At 45.2% G+C, this 16,219-nt stretch overlaps 8 protein-coding genes across 8 annotated transcripts; 3 read left to right on the forward strand and 5 right to left on the reverse strand.

The window, feature by feature from the left end:
- Positions 1-470: 470 nt before the first annotated feature.
- Positions 471-1,434, reverse strand: N7487_003528 (uncharacterized protein; the record flags this gene model as incomplete). The annotated part of the gene is made up of 3 exons (XM_056871275.1): positions 471-590; positions 666-967; positions 1,038-1,434. The coding sequence occupies 3 exons, from the start codon at positions 1,432-1,434 to the stop codon at positions 471-473; spliced, it is 819 nt and encodes a 272-aa protein (XP_056728995.1).
- A 702-nt stretch (positions 1,435-2,136) lies between these two features.
- On the reverse strand, positions 2,137-3,081 carry N7487_003529 (transcription factor domain-containing protein; the record flags this gene model as incomplete). The annotated part of the gene is made up of 1 exon (XM_056871276.1): positions 2,137-3,081. One exon carries the CDS (start codon positions 3,079-3,081, stop codon positions 2,137-2,139), a length of 945 nt encoding a protein of 314 aa, XP_056728996.1.
- Positions 3,082-4,995: 1,914 nt separating this feature from the next.
- N7487_003530 (Major facilitator superfamily domain general substrate transporter) lies at positions 4,996-6,735 on the reverse strand (the record flags this gene model as incomplete). The annotated part of the gene is made up of 1 exon (XM_056871277.1): positions 4,996-6,735. The coding sequence occupies one exon, from the start codon at positions 6,733-6,735 to the stop codon at positions 4,996-4,998; it is 1,740 nt and encodes a 579-aa protein (XP_056728997.1).
- A 538-nt stretch (positions 6,736-7,273) lies between these two features.
- Positions 7,274-8,662, forward strand: N7487_003531 (TauD/TfdA dioxygenase family protein; the record flags this gene model as incomplete). Its single annotated transcript, XM_056871278.1, has 5 exons — positions 7,274-7,309; positions 7,379-7,603; positions 7,672-8,430; positions 8,503-8,554; positions 8,607-8,662. The coding sequence occupies 5 exons, from the start codon at positions 7,274-7,276 to the stop codon at positions 8,660-8,662; spliced, it is 1,128 nt and encodes a 375-aa protein (XP_056728998.1).
- Positions 8,663-10,226: 1,564 nt separating this feature from the next.
- N7487_003532 (uncharacterized protein) lies at positions 10,227-11,393 on the forward strand (the record flags this gene model as incomplete). Its single annotated transcript, XM_056871279.1, has 4 exons — positions 10,227-10,325; positions 10,381-10,626; positions 10,716-11,042; positions 11,097-11,393. The coding sequence occupies 4 exons, from the start codon at positions 10,227-10,229 to the stop codon at positions 11,391-11,393; spliced, it is 969 nt and encodes a 322-aa protein (XP_056728999.1).
- A 661-nt stretch (positions 11,394-12,054) lies between these two features.
- On the reverse strand, positions 12,055-12,504 carry N7487_003533 (YjgH family protein; the record flags this gene model as incomplete). Its single annotated transcript, XM_056871280.1, has 1 exon — positions 12,055-12,504. One exon carries the CDS (start codon positions 12,502-12,504, stop codon positions 12,055-12,057), a length of 450 nt encoding a protein of 149 aa, XP_056729000.1.
- A 787-nt stretch (positions 12,505-13,291) lies between these two features.
- N7487_003534 (copper homeostasis protein CutC) lies at positions 13,292-13,870 on the reverse strand (the record flags this gene model as incomplete). Its single annotated transcript, XM_056871281.1, has 1 exon — positions 13,292-13,870. The coding sequence occupies one exon, from the start codon at positions 13,868-13,870 to the stop codon at positions 13,292-13,294; it is 579 nt and encodes a 192-aa protein (XP_056729001.1).
- A 709-nt stretch (positions 13,871-14,579) lies between these two features.
- On the forward strand, positions 14,580-16,112 carry N7487_003535 (M81 family metallopeptidase; the record flags this gene model as incomplete). Its single annotated transcript, XM_056871282.1, has 1 exon — positions 14,580-16,112. One exon carries the CDS (start codon positions 14,580-14,582, stop codon positions 16,110-16,112), a length of 1,533 nt encoding a protein of 510 aa, XP_056729002.1.
- Between the last annotated feature and the right edge of the window lie 107 nt (positions 16,113-16,219).

The following is a 16,219-nucleotide window of genomic DNA, read 5'->3' on the forward strand; positions in this document are numbered from 1 at the left end:
CTTTGGATGAGGCACTCGGTACCTGGCTTTCCTTCAAGTTTCCAGATTCGAACCACAGCATAAATTATCACCGAGAGCCGAATTGTATTATGCAAGGGCTCTAGTGGGTAGTCGTACGGCAGAGAATACAGTCGGTGCATTAAGAGCAACAAATAATCATTTTCAAAGGTAAGGGTCCGTGATTCCAAGTCAGCCATGCTCTCGAAGCACGGAATTACTTGTTGGAAGGACTGAATAATTGACTGCAGCTGGGGAGGAATATTCGGAGACCATGTAGAACTAAAGAAACGTTCTCCGACCGAAAAAGATGGGTTGTATGACTTGAAATAAGCGCAACCGTTTTGGGTTTTCAGCGCCCATTTGGGCAGAAGGTCAAAGACTGGCGGTGAATCTAATAAGAGCCCCCTCATAAGGTCACAACTACCCATGATGCAAAGTTAGTTGGTTTTCACCACATTGCGGATTGCGACCTACCAGTATATAGTCGATATAGCCCAGTCTCCCAGAACTTCCAACCCTCCTAGAACATTGATGATTCCTTTCAGGCCGGCAACATGAGCATCCACCTCCTTCAAGTTCCCTTGAGCTGCCTAACAGAAGATGGTGAGATGAGCTTAGGACCCCTTTTTAATTCTATGCTTCGTCTTTTCGGTATGGGTACTTACCTCCACACAAAGGAGATTCGTAATCACGGCGACTGTCAGCTCTGTCTGGACCTCGGAAGGGCGCATTATGATCTCCTGTAGCGACTTCATTACTCGAGAACGGAGTTGGATCATGTCTCGGAAAGACTTCCGCACTTCGCTCGCCGCTGCTCCACGCGTGACTAAATTCGCGGTGTGGCTTGATGCACTAAGGAATAATATGGTCTCAGCCAGAGCTGGCTGGTCTAGGGCCTTCCGGAAAAAACAGGTGGCCATTTCTGTGGCACTAAAGGGAAACGAGACTTTGGAGACATGGATACGGTCTGCAGTGACGGTCAGATAGCCTTAGCGAACGCAAAGTTACTAGTGTCGTAGATTCACTGTTGTGCTTACAGTAATCAAAGTGAAGATTCGCATTTGAAGCGGAAGAAAGGGAGGGAAATGCCTCTCTTATTCCGGCTAGGGGAGACTGGTATAGTACTGGTACCCATAAATCACGGTCATTGGTGCGAGCTTTTTTAGAATGATTTTTGGCGGGAGGATTGCGTATGTTGCGGCCCGCATCATGAGGTGGCGGCACTAGGCTAGTCGGGAACGGGACCATAGACGCCTTCAATTTCTCCAGATTTGTCTCCCGCCGTAATCGATGACTGCGGGCTCGAATAAAAGCATGTTTGGTCCGAGCGAAAGGAAGGTCCTGCGGTACGCCATCCTGATAATCTACCCACAGGAACTGGGGGCCTTGGGTTCCTGGGCCCACTGCCGCAGGGTCTAGGTGTGCAGATTCCATTCTTAGTGGGCTACTATGCGAGGAAGAAACCTTGTGGGGGGACGAGGCTCTGGATAATGGAGGTTAGGCCACCGAGGGGTGGAAAGCTTGTTTGTGGGAAAGGGCTTTACATCGTTGGGGGCGGGGCAACTCCCTGGCCTCGGAAGATATTTGTCATTTTTCACATGACCTGGAAGACCAATTTCCTTGTACAGATTGTAAGGTATTCTAGCATTCTGTTTTAATGGAAATCTACCTAACCCTTTCTTGAGACAAGTTCCGGAATGATCGTAATAGCTCTCAAAATGAAAAGATCAGTTCCTTGCCTTCTCATAGTAAAAAATAAATAAACACTAAAATAGAGATAAATAACAAAATATTCATCGCTAATCGCCGATATTCATAGTACTCTTCAATTACGTTTCGTAACTCAAATATACATCTCGAGATTTAGTGGCAAACTTACTCAAAATCAATATCATGTCTACGTTGTCAGTTCCCTCAAGGTATTTGCGGCTTTGTTGCCAAATAATAAAAAATATATAACATAGAGTTGAATATCAACGATAGAAGCTTACCGCTATGATCAGATGGGCAAGCGAATATATAAATATATAGGTACCTTCGCTATATGTGGTAAGGATGTTTATCCGTTACAATAGGGGTCAGATGAACTACATCATGCCATGCCGCGGACCTTTGTCCCAAGATATAGTAGCACCTTTAAAGAGCGAAGATCATATCCTGCCTACCCCGTAAAAAGCCCCTCCATAATGGCAAGCAACGCGAAAGGCCCTGGTTGTGACTGTTGCCTTCACCCCTTCCACTAAGGCCGAATGTATCCTCATCTCTACTCTTCCACGTCTCCTGAACGGCATTCCACAGAGGCTGAATATTCCCAATCTGATATCTCCGCATATCTGCCCACCACTCCAACCACAGGTCCCGATTCCCAGGCTCTGCTTCACAAGAAGCAATGTAGCCAGGCCACAGGATGGGCGCCATGGGCTTTCTAAACACTCTTGGGTTGTCCCGCTTGATGATCTCAATCCTTTGCAAGCAAGATGCCACCTGTGATATCTGTTGTTGAAGTTTCACCGCAATTTCATCATTAGTTGGGTCGCCTAGATCAACCGGCAAGACAAGATGCGTCATATAAAAAACCTGGATAGCGTAAGAAAAAGCCAGGACGTGAAGCCTTGTTATCTTTGCCGTCAACCGCGCCGCTTCACTCTGGTCAAAAAGCACAATTTCTTCACACTCGATATTCCAAAGGAGCAACTTTTCACCCACAGCCACCCGCTCCCGCTCTAATCCATTCGGTAAACTCAGACCCTGCAACGAATAGTATGTGAGATGCCGAGAAAGCGTTTTGATATTATGTATAAATCGCAGAAGGGTATGTGTCACTCCATACGTATGCTGCAAGCAGTGATTGTCGATACTGTCGTCTGCAACGTCACTTTCGAGGAGATGAGAAGGCCATGGCAGTGGGCGCAGACCACAGTCTGTTGATCGAGATAGGGTGGATTGACAATAGAACACAGTCTTGAGGTAGCGTTCTGTTTTGCAAAGTTTCTGGATTGGAGATTGTAAGCGATCGCAGAGAATTTGCAGCCGTTTGAAGCCTTTTAGATGGAGCCAGTATTCCGACATGCTGCCTTCCATTATCTGGACTTGATTTAGCCATAGAGTTTATTTCGTGTTTTGGGAGAATTGAAAGAATGTAATGCAGTTCGCTTACATCAATGGTTATTAGAGATAGAGTTGCCGACATCACGTTTTGGAGCTCTTCAATATTTTTCATTGATCCTGTCATCGCGGTACGAAGATGTCTGTATGCCATCATGCGGCAGAACCTCCCAATGTTTTCCATTAGATGGCATTGGTCATTATTATCTCTTGAATTTATGCCACGGAGATGAAATGCCGCTGTCGATAGTAATGAGTAGAAGATGGACATGTTGCTCCATAATGGAAAGCGCCGTGGCTCAGACTCCTGGCTGCTAAAAAGACTATCAGCGCCTATTATTGCGCGTGGGATATAAACAGTGCCGTAGAAATTCCCAGGGTGGAGGAATGGGCGTAACAGATCCGTGATATTTGTGGCATAGTGGTGGAAAAGTTTCGCTGCCAATGGCCACCTGTTGTGGAATATTGTAGAAGGGAAAATTGGCTTCTGTAAGGTAGCCATCAGCTCATCTTGGTCTGATACAGCTGATTGATCTGATATGGATAGAGGACTTGCGGCTGAAAGCAGTGATGATACACTTGTTGCCGTTCGAACTAGAGAGCTAGACGACGTGGTCGCGGATTTCGTGGGTCTATAGCAATTGGAAACTTGGAACACCGAAAATGGGCCCGTTTTCATGTCAAAGTGGCATCCTTCGACATCCACTCGAGCTAGAATTTCATCCACCTGTTGCATATCAAGCTTCCACGCCATAGATTCTAAGGAAGCGTCAGTTGAAACACCGAGGAAAAAAAAATACAAAATAAAAGTGAGGTTCAGGCGGCTATAGAACAGGGTAGCGGACCTACGTGGAGATAGCATGGCCTTTCGCTTTATAGAGGTGGGCCGGATGGGATGACCATCTCTCTCATCGGCAATCCAATGAAGGAGCAGGTTATAACCCTCACAATTTCGACCTGCTTTAAGGCATCGAAGACATTCAGGTTTCTGAAGATCGCATTTCACTTTTCTTCGGCGACATGTCCAGCAGCTGTTAGATGGTCAAAATTAGGAAAAGGCTTCGTAAGATGGGACACGAATTCAAGTACTCGCCCGCTAAATGTCTTAGTTTTCGCAACTCGCGTCCTTGGCTTTCTTTCCTTCGGATTTACCATTATGGTGATTTAGTTGTTCCTCTTAAGTCCATTGATCGCAGGGAAGTCAGAATACCGAGAGGAGAGAAATTTGGCTCCACAAATGGGCAATTGAAGAGACAGGGAGACCTCACGGTACTTGGGGCTTGCTAAAATCCGGGATATTACCGATAGAAAGCAAATGCGGTTCCCTCTGGCGTATGTGGGTATACTGAGTTGACGGATAAGAGCGATAGTCGCTGAGAACTTCCCAGATCGTTTTGTGTTTTGATATCTATCCTACGCTAAACCTATTTCTACATAGCAGAGGAGATAAGAACAGCGACAAATGAGAGTCTTGATTATACTTGTACTTGACCATTCATGAATCTATCTTGATCATGATTGGAGAGTCCGTAGTGAGTATAGAAAAACATTTCGATTATTAAGGTGGAACATACTATTATTAAATATACAGTATTGTATTTTCCCGCCAAATTTGTGTGCCCATGGAAGGGGGAATGCTAGACAAAAGTGGATATTATGTTTAATCATATCGTCATACATGCTGGAATTGTCGTTCGGTGCCATTTTAGTTACTTACATAGTACATGTACTGGTGAAGCATATATAGTTGTCCTACAACTTATTTGTGTTATTTTATTTAATAAGGATCTGATTGTCCCTGGCATAAAGGCAATGTATAAATCTATGAAGCAATATCCTCAGAGAACAGGAAGAATTTTCAAGGATCCGAATCCCTTAGTCCAATTCACTTCAAGGTGCCATCTGCTTTGAAGCTAATTGCCGATATTTTGATGCTGTTAAAATACGCAATGCCTTGCCATATTTCAAAAACAATAGCGAAAAAAGCAAGAAGAATACCGCAATGGCAGTTATTGACAGTATAACATTTTGAATCCCCACGGCATTAAACCACGGATCGAGGGCGAAGATAAAGCTGGTGCTTACAGCGTTTCGCACAAACGTGATGCCGACCATAGAGTCACCCAAAATCTGATATCTGGTTAGCATTGTCTTGAAAGTTGATCTAGGGCGAGAACCCTCTGTCTGATCACGGGCGCGGGGAATATTTACATCAGTATATGAGTCTGTAATGTACGTGAGAGTAACAATATTAATCGGTGCAATCCCAGCGGAGCAAACTACTATTCCGCCGGCCACAACTGGCCATGGAACACCTTTGTCGATACCGTATCCGAACATCAGTGCTCCAGCAACTACCAGCGGAATGCAAGGGAACATCATCCACAACCGAGTCTCGGGCTCAAATATACCATGATTTCGATGCGCGAGATAAACAATAAATTTATCGCTGAGCGGTCCGATTATGAGAGAGCCGATTGTCACACCAATGAATTGAGGAAGATTCATGAGACCGATTAGGTCTGGAGTGAAGTTATACGGCGGTTCTGTCATTCGACTCGACATCGTTGTGCTTATGGCATCTTGTAAAGCGATTAAAACACCGTAGACTAGGGCCACGAAAAGCACAGCCGGGAATGTGCCCAGAATCAGGAATGGCTGCCACGAATGACACGCAAACATCTTCCAGTGGCCTGGAGATGAGGCAGTAACTGACATTCGTTGTTTCCATGTGCGCATAGGGATATCTTTGTTTAGAACGACAGTATGGCGAGTTAGAAGTTTGTCCTGTTCCCCCTTGCGGTTAAGCTCGGAGGATATCGAATGCTTCCCGCTGCTCTTTGTATCCATGGCTGCCTTCATCGAGCTGTCGTAACTTGATCCAAACTCCGAGGAAGACCCATTTGGATCTTGATTGATTCGCTTGGAAGGTCTAGTCCATTTTGTCTCTTCGTATAAAAGCCCAAATATAACAATGCAGACACCGAACAAGATGGTATTCCACCACCAGACCCATCGCCACCCCTGGGAGACAGTAACATACCCAGCGGCTAGGGGCCCAAGTGAGGATCCTGCTTGAACGGTCCATATGAAGATGGCATTGGTCAATCCGCGTTGGTGTACATAAAAGATATCGGCAATGGTCATTTGGATTATGACCTCCGATAGAGCACCGAACAGACAAGAAAAAACATTGACCAACAATAAATCAACTGGCCTTTGCATTTTGGCGCTCCAGATGCTGACACCAAAAGTCACCAATGTGCTGATAAGATACAATGGGCGGCGACCGAATTTGAGGCCGAATGGTGTCAAGATAACCGCGCCAATTCCCAAAAACCCGCAACCAAGAGCATAGCTGTCGTTCAAAATTGCCCAGCTGAACCCGAGCTGATCATGCATGGGGTCCCATGTTGGAGTCGCTGCACAAATGAATTCCGTGATGAGAAGGGCGTATAAACAGACAAGTCCGAAATTAAGGTGCTTCCTCCAGGGAGCCCAGTTAAGGGGATCATTTGGATCGTCGGTGGGCTGCGGCTGGAGAATCATCTCCTCGTCGTTTGAGCATTGTTCCTGAAGGAGCAACGTGCCAGGAGGCCAGTCCTGACTCTCCTGGGTTGTAGAAGCCATGGAAATATATCGCGCAGATGGTTAGAATTGAGAATTTTGTTAGAAATGCACAGATCAGGGTGATTTAGCCAACTTATCAAGTTCGTCTTCAACCATATTTTAAAATACTTTCGGCCTTAAATATGTGAGTTCGAAACTATCGGACGATAACAATGGGTATCTCCAATATCTGAACTGTTGCATTGGAGTTGATATCTTTACCTGTATAGATAACCGAGGGATGAAGAGCCATTGGTTGGCTGCCCCACTAAGAGGCCGCTCGCTGACAACTTCCATCGCGGAGTTAAGCACCTAGCCGTAGATTGGGTGTAAATTGCCGACATCGATCCATCCCCTATCTCGTACTTGCGACCTAGAACACACAATCACGGCAATACTCAGCGAGGTACTCCAATTCCTGGTATATTCCCCTCGATGTTTGCAGTTATAAAACGGGGCATCTAGCCCATAATTGAACAACGAATCTGTTGGTATTGAATTTCATACAAGTCACAAAATTGTTGAAATGTCTTCTGCGCAGGAATTTCAAGTTAAAGTGATGCCCTTGTCTCAGGGTGCGCAGTCCGATGCAAATGTGAGTTCTTTTTTATTCAAGACGGTCAAAATATAATCTGACATGTATTTCGTACTGATTATCATATAGTTTGGCGCTACAATCACTGGTATTGATTTAAACAACTTGAGTGATCAAGACTTTGAAGTCGTCCGCAATGCCATCTACACTCATAAGGTAGTGGTAGTCAAAGGACAAGCTGGCCTAATTCCCCTGAAGCAATTCGAATTTGTGCACCGTCTGGATCCCGATGCAGAGGGTGTGCATGGCTTCGACACCAAGGATGTAACCGATGAGACCATTGGAGTACTTGGTGTAAGTATTTTATCCAACCTCGTCAAAAAGCAATATCCTTTTTTACTAAAATATCATACCCCATGTAGTCGAGGTTCAACACAATCCCGGGTTCCGTGGGTGTCACCATAGTTGGCCAAGGATATCAAGGAGATGACCATTATGGATTGAAAGGAATCACCGCCCGCTCAACAACACACTTCGATGCTCACGTAGATCCCCTTACCACAGAGGATCTCGAGAACAGGCAAACACGGTTTGGTGCCTTCCATTTTGATGGTGTGATATATGGATCCAACCCTTCACGAGTCACCACGCTTCACTGCGTCAGGGCCCCCAAAGGCCCCGATCTGACCATTCGGTGGGATGACGGTTCTGGCCAGACAATGACAGCAAAGCCCGGATTGACTGCATTCATTGATAGTGCGCAGATTTATGAAATGCTGACAGACGAGGAGAAAATCACTGCTGACAATAGCCATTGGGCACCGGCTCCTCAGCCTTACGTCTGGTCGGGGACTCGTAAAATCCGGAATAGTGGGCTGGGTATGGCTCCTGGCGGGGAAACTGTGCCCCTGGATAAACTACCGGCCTGGGTACCGGAAAAGGTTTTCAAGTTCCCAATGGTCTGGGTGAATCCAGTCACTGGTGCCCGGTCTTTCCAAATCCTGCCTGATGTTGTTCAAAAACTGTACTTTAAATCTGGGCCGGACGCCGAAGAACGTGTCGTCGAAGACAACGACGAAGTTCGAGTCTGGCTGAACAATATCCTCGATCGAATCTGCAAGCCGAAGAATATCTTGATTCCCGATTATGGGGAAGGAGATGTTGTGATGTTCAACAACTGGGTATGTATTTCTGACTTTCTTGATTTTAACCAGACCTTGGGGGTTGGCGGTTAACCATGATTCCTGCTACAGGAAGTATTGCATAGCTCAATTGATTACCCGGCCTCCTATGGAGTCCGCACAAGTGAGTGTGAAGACTTCAAAAGTGGTGCCATACATGCTAACTGGTTCTTTAGTGCACCAATGCCATATCCCCTCCTCGACGTTCCCAGTCGGTCCAGTTGCTGTCTAACATAGTGAGCAACTTGTTTGGAGAACTAAGGAATTTTAAATGTTTTATACTTATCAAACTTCCCAATCATTGTAAATTGGCTTCTTACAACTCATCAATCAAGCATCTCTTGCACCATGCACTTCAACGTAGTCCTCTCCTGACAATACCATGAAAGTACCTCATTGTATGTAGATAAACCAGTGAGGAGCAACTTCTCATTGAAAATCAAATTAACAAAGCTCTTCGAGAATAGTAATGGTATAAACTGCAACATTGTATAAATGAAAACCACAGTGGCACGATGATGAGTAATTTGGAGGTATAAATGCCCCACTATGTAGGCGCAGTCCGTTTGGTAACTGATTTGTCCTTTTTATTTTCTGACAGAAACCTATGACAAATTTATGATATAGATATGCACAGTAATTAAAATAACACGAGCGAGGATTTCACTAGGCAAGAAGCTTAATATGAACTTTTGTGTGGGTTCTGCCAATTGAATATCAACACCTTGGAATAAGCAATGGGAAGTGACTACGCAAAAGTACCCCTTGAGACCAACCTATTACACCGCCTGCATCTTAGCTACACTGTCTACCAAACGTTCACCTAGTTGTGCTATAAGACACCCAAAAGACCTAAAGCCCCCGTGACAAAACTCCTCTAGCGTGTTGATGGCAGTTCCTATTCAGAAGGGTAATTTTTGGCTTGATACGTCGGTGTGCTCAAACGCCTTATCGATAGCTATCGGATAACCAAACAATAATCGCGCCAAGCGCCCAAGACCACTGTATACCTGGCGTTGCTGCGCCCCAATTAGAGATAATTCACGTTATCCATTTTAACAACCATCAAACATAGTCAAAACTAAATAATAGTTCCTAATGTATGATTTAAGTGTGATTAGATCGCTCTATGATTAATGCCAATTGTACCTAATTTATATAAAAGTGCGACAAGCAATTTGAAAAAAAAAGGACCACGTATCAAGAATTTATGCTAGAACCTCAACATTCTGTAACTTTGGGTTTATCTTACTCATATGAATCCTAGAATAATTAGAGCCCTTTTAAATAACATACATAGACCTAGCTAACTAATTTATTAGTCACTTACTATGCCAAATTTAGACATTTATGTAACAGTTTGAAGGCTAGGCGGTATACAACTTTGTACTGATTACCATAATAACCGGCACTGATATTGAGATCGGAGTGATAAGAGAGAATTAGGCCAAGCCAGGTCAGACCACTGTTCCAGTACAACATAGTGGTCTTTGCTTTGCTCTACCCTCCCGATACCGGAACAAATGTTAGGTAGGCCATTTAGAGTAGTTCCTCCGGGCACAGCAATAAGCGCCCTTTTTCACTAACTCGCAACGCACTATGATTACCAATAAATTGATTTTCAAGGCTTTGAAATCAATACTGGCGTGTACTTGATTTGGAATGCTTTCAAATGCTTCAAGAATAATTCATTATACCTGTTCTATTCCAGACAACTATAAATCTGGATAGCGCCCACCGTATTCCGGTATACAGTTCTCTTTTACAAAGTCCCGGAGCACTTCGTATACTTCGTCATGTCATCCAATATCACTCATGTGGCGGTCCTTGGCGCAACTGGGCAGACGGGCAGCGTCATTGTGAAGGCTCTTCTCGAGTCCAAATCACCGGAATTTGTTCGGAACCCCTTTCCGTTCTACATTGTGGTTACCGTACTGATATCAACACTAGAAAGTCACGAGTCTCACGAGACCGTCCTCTCTTCAAAAGCCAGCAGTCATCGAGCTGGCAAAGAGAGGGGTGGAGATTGTGGCTGCTGATCTAAATGGACCTACCGAAGAATTGGAAAAGGCACTTGCGGGAGTAGATATTGTGATATCCACTATCTATGGTGGTAACCTCATGGATGAAATCCCACTCATGGATGCATCCAAATCCGTTGGTGTCAAACGATATTTGCCGTGCTTTTTCGCAACCGTTGCACCTCCGAAGGGGGGCTGCGATTGAGAGATATGGTAATTTGTCTTAAGAATTTACTGTTAAGAGTATACTAACAGCCATCACAGAAAGAGGACGTGCTCAACTACGCAAAGAAACTCAATCTTCCGTACACCGTCATCGACGTAGGTTGGTGGTATCAGGTCACCTTGCCTCGCCTCCCTTCTGGTCGCATCGATTATGCCGTTATGGAAACGATGGACGGCATAGCGGGCGAAGGTAATGTTCCTTTTGCTATTACAGACGTCAGAGACATCGGGAAGTATGTTGCCCGGATCATTGTTGACCCTCGGACTGTGAACCGGATGGTTTTGGCCTACAATGAAGTCAGGACACACAATCAGTTATATGACTTGTTGGAAAGTCTCAGCGGTGAGAAAATGGAACGCAAATTTGTGAGTGACCTCCGTATACATACTATGTTACATGGAAAGCTTATGGTTCAATAGGTCCCTGTCGATGCTATTAGGTCCAGCATTTCTGAGATCGAGGCAACAAATCCAAGCGCAGACTCGGCTGAATTTGTCACACTTTGTCAGTATCAATACTGGTACTCCTGTTGTGTTCGTGGAGACAATACACCAACGTACGCCAAGTACTTGGGGTATCTTACCACCAAGGAATTGTATCCAGACGCCGAATGGATTAGCCTGGAGTCGTACGTCCAAGAAGTCCTTGATGGGAAAGCTAAGAGAGTATATGAGCATTTGGAGCACTTGACTCCTGCCAGGGCAGATACGAAATAGATTCTTCCGTTGTCGAACTGGGAGTGAATACTCCATACTTTTATGAGAGAGCCATCAGATTGAGAAAACAATGTACAGATTACTCGTTTTATAAATTTCTAGAATCGTAGAACTATGCATGGTAACATTATCTTTTATTGGTCTAGCTCTGTATAAAGAAAACAGGCATGAGAAGTTAATCTTAATTACTCTGTAGAAAGGTATAAATGTTTGCAGATAAGATAAGTAACCCCACTACTACTCCGTACTCGGTTCGGAATTGTTAGATTAACTCAACCGGTTACAGTACAGGTAATAATAAACACATCCGAAGTCCCGAGTCCCGAGCCCCGAAGTCGATCGATTTCTTAATTGAAAACATGCATGACTTAATCGACAACATTCCAATGTTGGACCTCGGGACCTCCAGGGATCCAGGGCTCCAGGGCTCCCGCTTTCGCTTTCGCTTACAAATCATGCAAGTTCAAATTTCACTCATCTGGCCTTCAATTTCCATATCTTTCCTAATTACGTATGTACGTTAAGCACTAATGAACATGGGTATCGTCGTCAGTAACAATGGTTTTCTCGCCTAATCAGCCTGTTTTCTTTCTCTTTCTATTCTGCCAGTTATATTTACGTCTCTCTAGACCTTTCCTAATACATAAGATGGAGTTTCAATTCAAACCTGCTCCACAATAGCGTCTACTTCAACCTCAACAAGCATCTCCTTGTTTATAAAACCGCCATTAACCACAATCATTGTGGCAGCAGCTCCTATAATACCACCCGCATGAGACTTATCCTTGCCCAATATCTTACTAAATCCCTGTCCCACGGCCTCACAGTCTTCATGGCGACTGACAAACATTTTGACGCGAACTATATCCTGAACGCCCCTACCACCAAGACCTTGGATAGCACGGATACTCTCCTCTAGAGCAACGCATGTCTGTTGCTTTGCATCTTCTGGGTGAAGAATTCGCGGCGCATTAGAGGGAGAAGTCGGATCAACCGCTGTCGTTCCAGAAACGAAGATCTGATTACCATGGCGGATGGCGCGATAGTAACCAATCTTTTCTTCGTATGGGGATGAGGTGGCAAAGCAGGTTTTCGCTGACCCGGAAGCCATAGCAAAAGGCCGTCCAACTACATCATGTTAGTAAAGAAAACGACCTTGGAAGAGCTAGATAACATTACCAGAAAAGTGGTAAAGGATGAATCGGAGGATTTTATTTTCGTTTTCCAAGTGGTGAAGCTTTTCTTCTTTCGATGGGCGAGTGAGATACATATAAACTGGGATCCGAATGAGTCACAATTATGTGGGGTTTCTGACTAGGTAGATAGTGGCGCCATGCCAATGATCATCAAACATATGACTTCGGTCCGTATAGATGATGAAATGACTAGCTTGGTGATGATATGAAAGCACAATGTAGTCGAAAACTGCAAAGAACTATCCATTGTGTCCGATCAATCGACTCCTAAGTATTTATTTTTACATCTTTCTTTTGCGCTCTGAGTCTGAGAGGGAATTGTTAAATACTTCTACACTGAATGCATTGGGAATAAGAATTAAATTGGAACTGATTAAGGTTTCTACTGTGTTTCACTGACTCTTCATAGAAAATAGCATTACAAAACGCAAATGCTTTCGCCAATCTCGATTCTTGCCGTCCCCAGTATAGTCTCCCATTGTTCGCGTGGAGGCTCTGTAAGTCTGTATCTATTATATCCACTCCTCAGGAATGCCCGGCCAGAATAATATAAGATCAGGCCGCATATTGAACTGACTCAACAAAATGAGTAGGTAATATATAACTCTGGTTCAATAATGGTCGTCGGATATATGTTCTACATCCGAGGCTATGAGTGCGACAGATTAAGTAGATGTATTATTTCGCCTTTCTATCTACATACTATCCCCGCGTTATCTCATCTTTCATTTTAAATACCTCAGTTGCCGATGCCACCTCTTGTGTGTCTACAAGAGCAGCAGAATGGAAGGCCGAGGCACCGGTAATGTTGTGAAGCAACCCTATGTTCGATGCCCTCACATTGCCTCCAACAATGATTTCTGGAACTCTGTTGCTCTGAAGTTTGCTTTCTCCTTGAAGTTGCATTTTGTAATGTACTAGAGTATTCAGCTGGTCAACGCATTCCATTGCTCGTGTTCCTGAAGGGCCACCATTGGTTAAAATCGATGTAAAGCCACACTCCATGATGTCGGACAATGCGTTATCCCAGTGGGATTCAGGAATGACATCAAAGGCACGATGAAATGTGCAGGGGAGCCCGTCAGCTAGTTGGACAAGCTCCTTGTTACGGGATACATCGACCCACGACACATTGGGATCACAAGTCTGTTTTGAAGATCGATTCAGAATCCCGAAGACGAAACCGTCGGCCCCGCAGGACTTGAGAGAATTGAGTGTTTGTTTCATAACCTCAAAGTCAAATTCTTCGTAATAGAATCCTTCAGCGTGTGGGCGAACCATCGTGTAGATTGGTATCGTAAGCTGTGATTTCAATTTTTGGAGAATATCTGTGTCGGCCGATAGCCCACCGAGATGGTAGTCTTTACATAGCCTTAGGCGAGTTAATGGAAGGTTCTTTCGCAATGGAAAGACAAGAACATGAACACGAAATTCGCTGCTAATGCGTCCATGGATGTCGGGAGCCGTATAATACTCACTCGATGCGGTCCGCTCCTGCTCCTGCAGCAATCACGGCCGATTCTTGATTGAAACACGCAATCTCTAGGATTCGCCTTTGTGGAACAGCTGGAATCATGGCCTTTTATTGGCTGGTTTGTAGCTAGCTTGTATGGAGTACGGGAATGGGGAATGGGTGTTGGGGAAAAAGGGCTTTTGTACGTGCGACTGCCTGTGGGCGGGGAGGGGGGGGTCACCTGATTGGTAGTGTTAGGCCTGAGCCCAAATACCAAATACCTATTCTGTAGGAGGTGGCCAGGTCTTTATATTATTATATGTATTTTAATCATTTGCCTCATCCACATACATCAATATTGGTATGTACCTAGGTAATAACTCTTCAGAATGGTGTTGTTACCGGGGCGGGGAGAACGAGTGAAAAGATCTGAAGTCAAAACCTAGGAAGCCTTCAGGGCTGCAACCACATTCCTTTGATCTTCCCACCCTCACCATCCGTGCACTTTTTCCACCATTCTTACACCCTTCGAGAAGAATGTCTCAACGACCAGTTATCGCAATAGCAGGACTTGCTTGTGAGACCTCGACCTTTACCCCCGCTCGAACGCTGGGCGGGGCGTTTCACCCGCGCCGTGGCGGGGAAGTGATTGAGAAGTACGCTTTTCTACATCATGGCACTCCACTAGCGAATATCGCAGATTGGAAGGGTGCGCTCATAGGTCATGCGCTTCCGGGTGGAGTCGTGGTACGAGCTGATTTCGAACAACTTTCTAGGGAAATTTTGGAGCGGTTGGCTGGCATGGTCGCTTCAAACCCTATCGACGGATTATGGTACGATATTCATGGCGCAATGTGTGTTGAGGGTATGGAAGACGTGGAGTCAGAGCTTCTCCGGCGCATTCGAACAGTTATTGGACCAGATGTTTTGGTCTCGGCATCCATGGATTTGCATGGAAATGTGTCCAAGGAGCTGGCCCACCAGACTGACTTGATCACTTGTTATCGCATGGCACCTCACGAGGATGAACTGGAAACAAAAGAACGGGCATGTCGCAATCTTGTCAATGTTTTGACATCGCGATCCGACACTTGGAGAGGAAATAGACCCCTGAAAGCATGGGTCCCAGTTCCCATCTTGCTGCCGGGAGAGCAGACTTCGACTCGCAACGAACCGGCAAAAAGTCTGTATTCGCTCGTTGCCGAAATTGAATCGATAGATGAGGTCCTTGATGCAGCCATATGGGTTGGCTATGCGTGGGCAGATGAGCCACGAAATCATGCTGTGGTAATGGTCACTGGGTGGGATAGGGCTACTGTCGCTAAAGGGGCCGAGCGACTTGCATCTTTGTTCTGGCGTGTCCATGCCGACTTCCATTTTGTTGCACCGACCGGCTCTTTCTCCGAATGCATTGACAACGCACTGGTATCTTTAAATAGGCCCTTCTTCATCTCAGATTCAGGAGATAATCCTACCGCTGGTGGGTCGGGCGACGTGACCTTTGGATTGGATCAATTACTAAAGCGACCTGAGTTTTGGAAAGAATCCAATCTATCTGTGATTTATGCTAGTATTCCTGGACCTCAGGCAATTGACATTATAATCAAGGCTGGTATCGGTGCTATTGTTACTATCACGGCTGGGGCACAAGTGGACAATCTACATGCTGGGCCCATCACCATGACTGGACGCGTTCATGCTATCCGGTATGGGGATCGCGATGCTGAAATTGAAGCAGTTCTGCAGGTTGGAAGTGTGTTTACGATCGTCACCAAACTACGCAAGCCGTATCACCATGAGAGTGATTTTATCGGTCTTGGCCTTAGTCCGCGTACGGCAGACATCGTCATAGTCAAGATTGGCTATCTTGAACCAGAGTTGTTTGATATAGCGGCAGACTGGATGCTTGGTTTGACTCCTGGGGGCGTTGACCAAGATCTACAGCGCCTCGGGCATCAACGCATCCCCCGTCCAATGTGGCCTTTTGACAAAACATTCCATAGGGCCCCAGACCTCACACCACAGATGATTCCATTCTCAAACGAGGATTTGAGGGTGTGGCAGGAATAAGTTTTTGGCTATTACGATATCTGGTTCTTCGGCCTTCATATCTACCTAGTAAGTCACATTTTCGGTTTATCTGGATAATTCCCTTCCTAATACATATCCCCGTTTCT

Source organism: Penicillium crustosum (assembly GCF_028827405.1).
Source record: "Penicillium crustosum strain IBT 35664 chromosome Unknown utg000002l_segment0_segment0, whole genome shotgun sequence".
In the NCBI taxonomy this organism is placed as follows: domain Eukaryota; kingdom Fungi; phylum Ascomycota; class Eurotiomycetes; order Eurotiales; family Aspergillaceae; genus Penicillium; species Penicillium crustosum.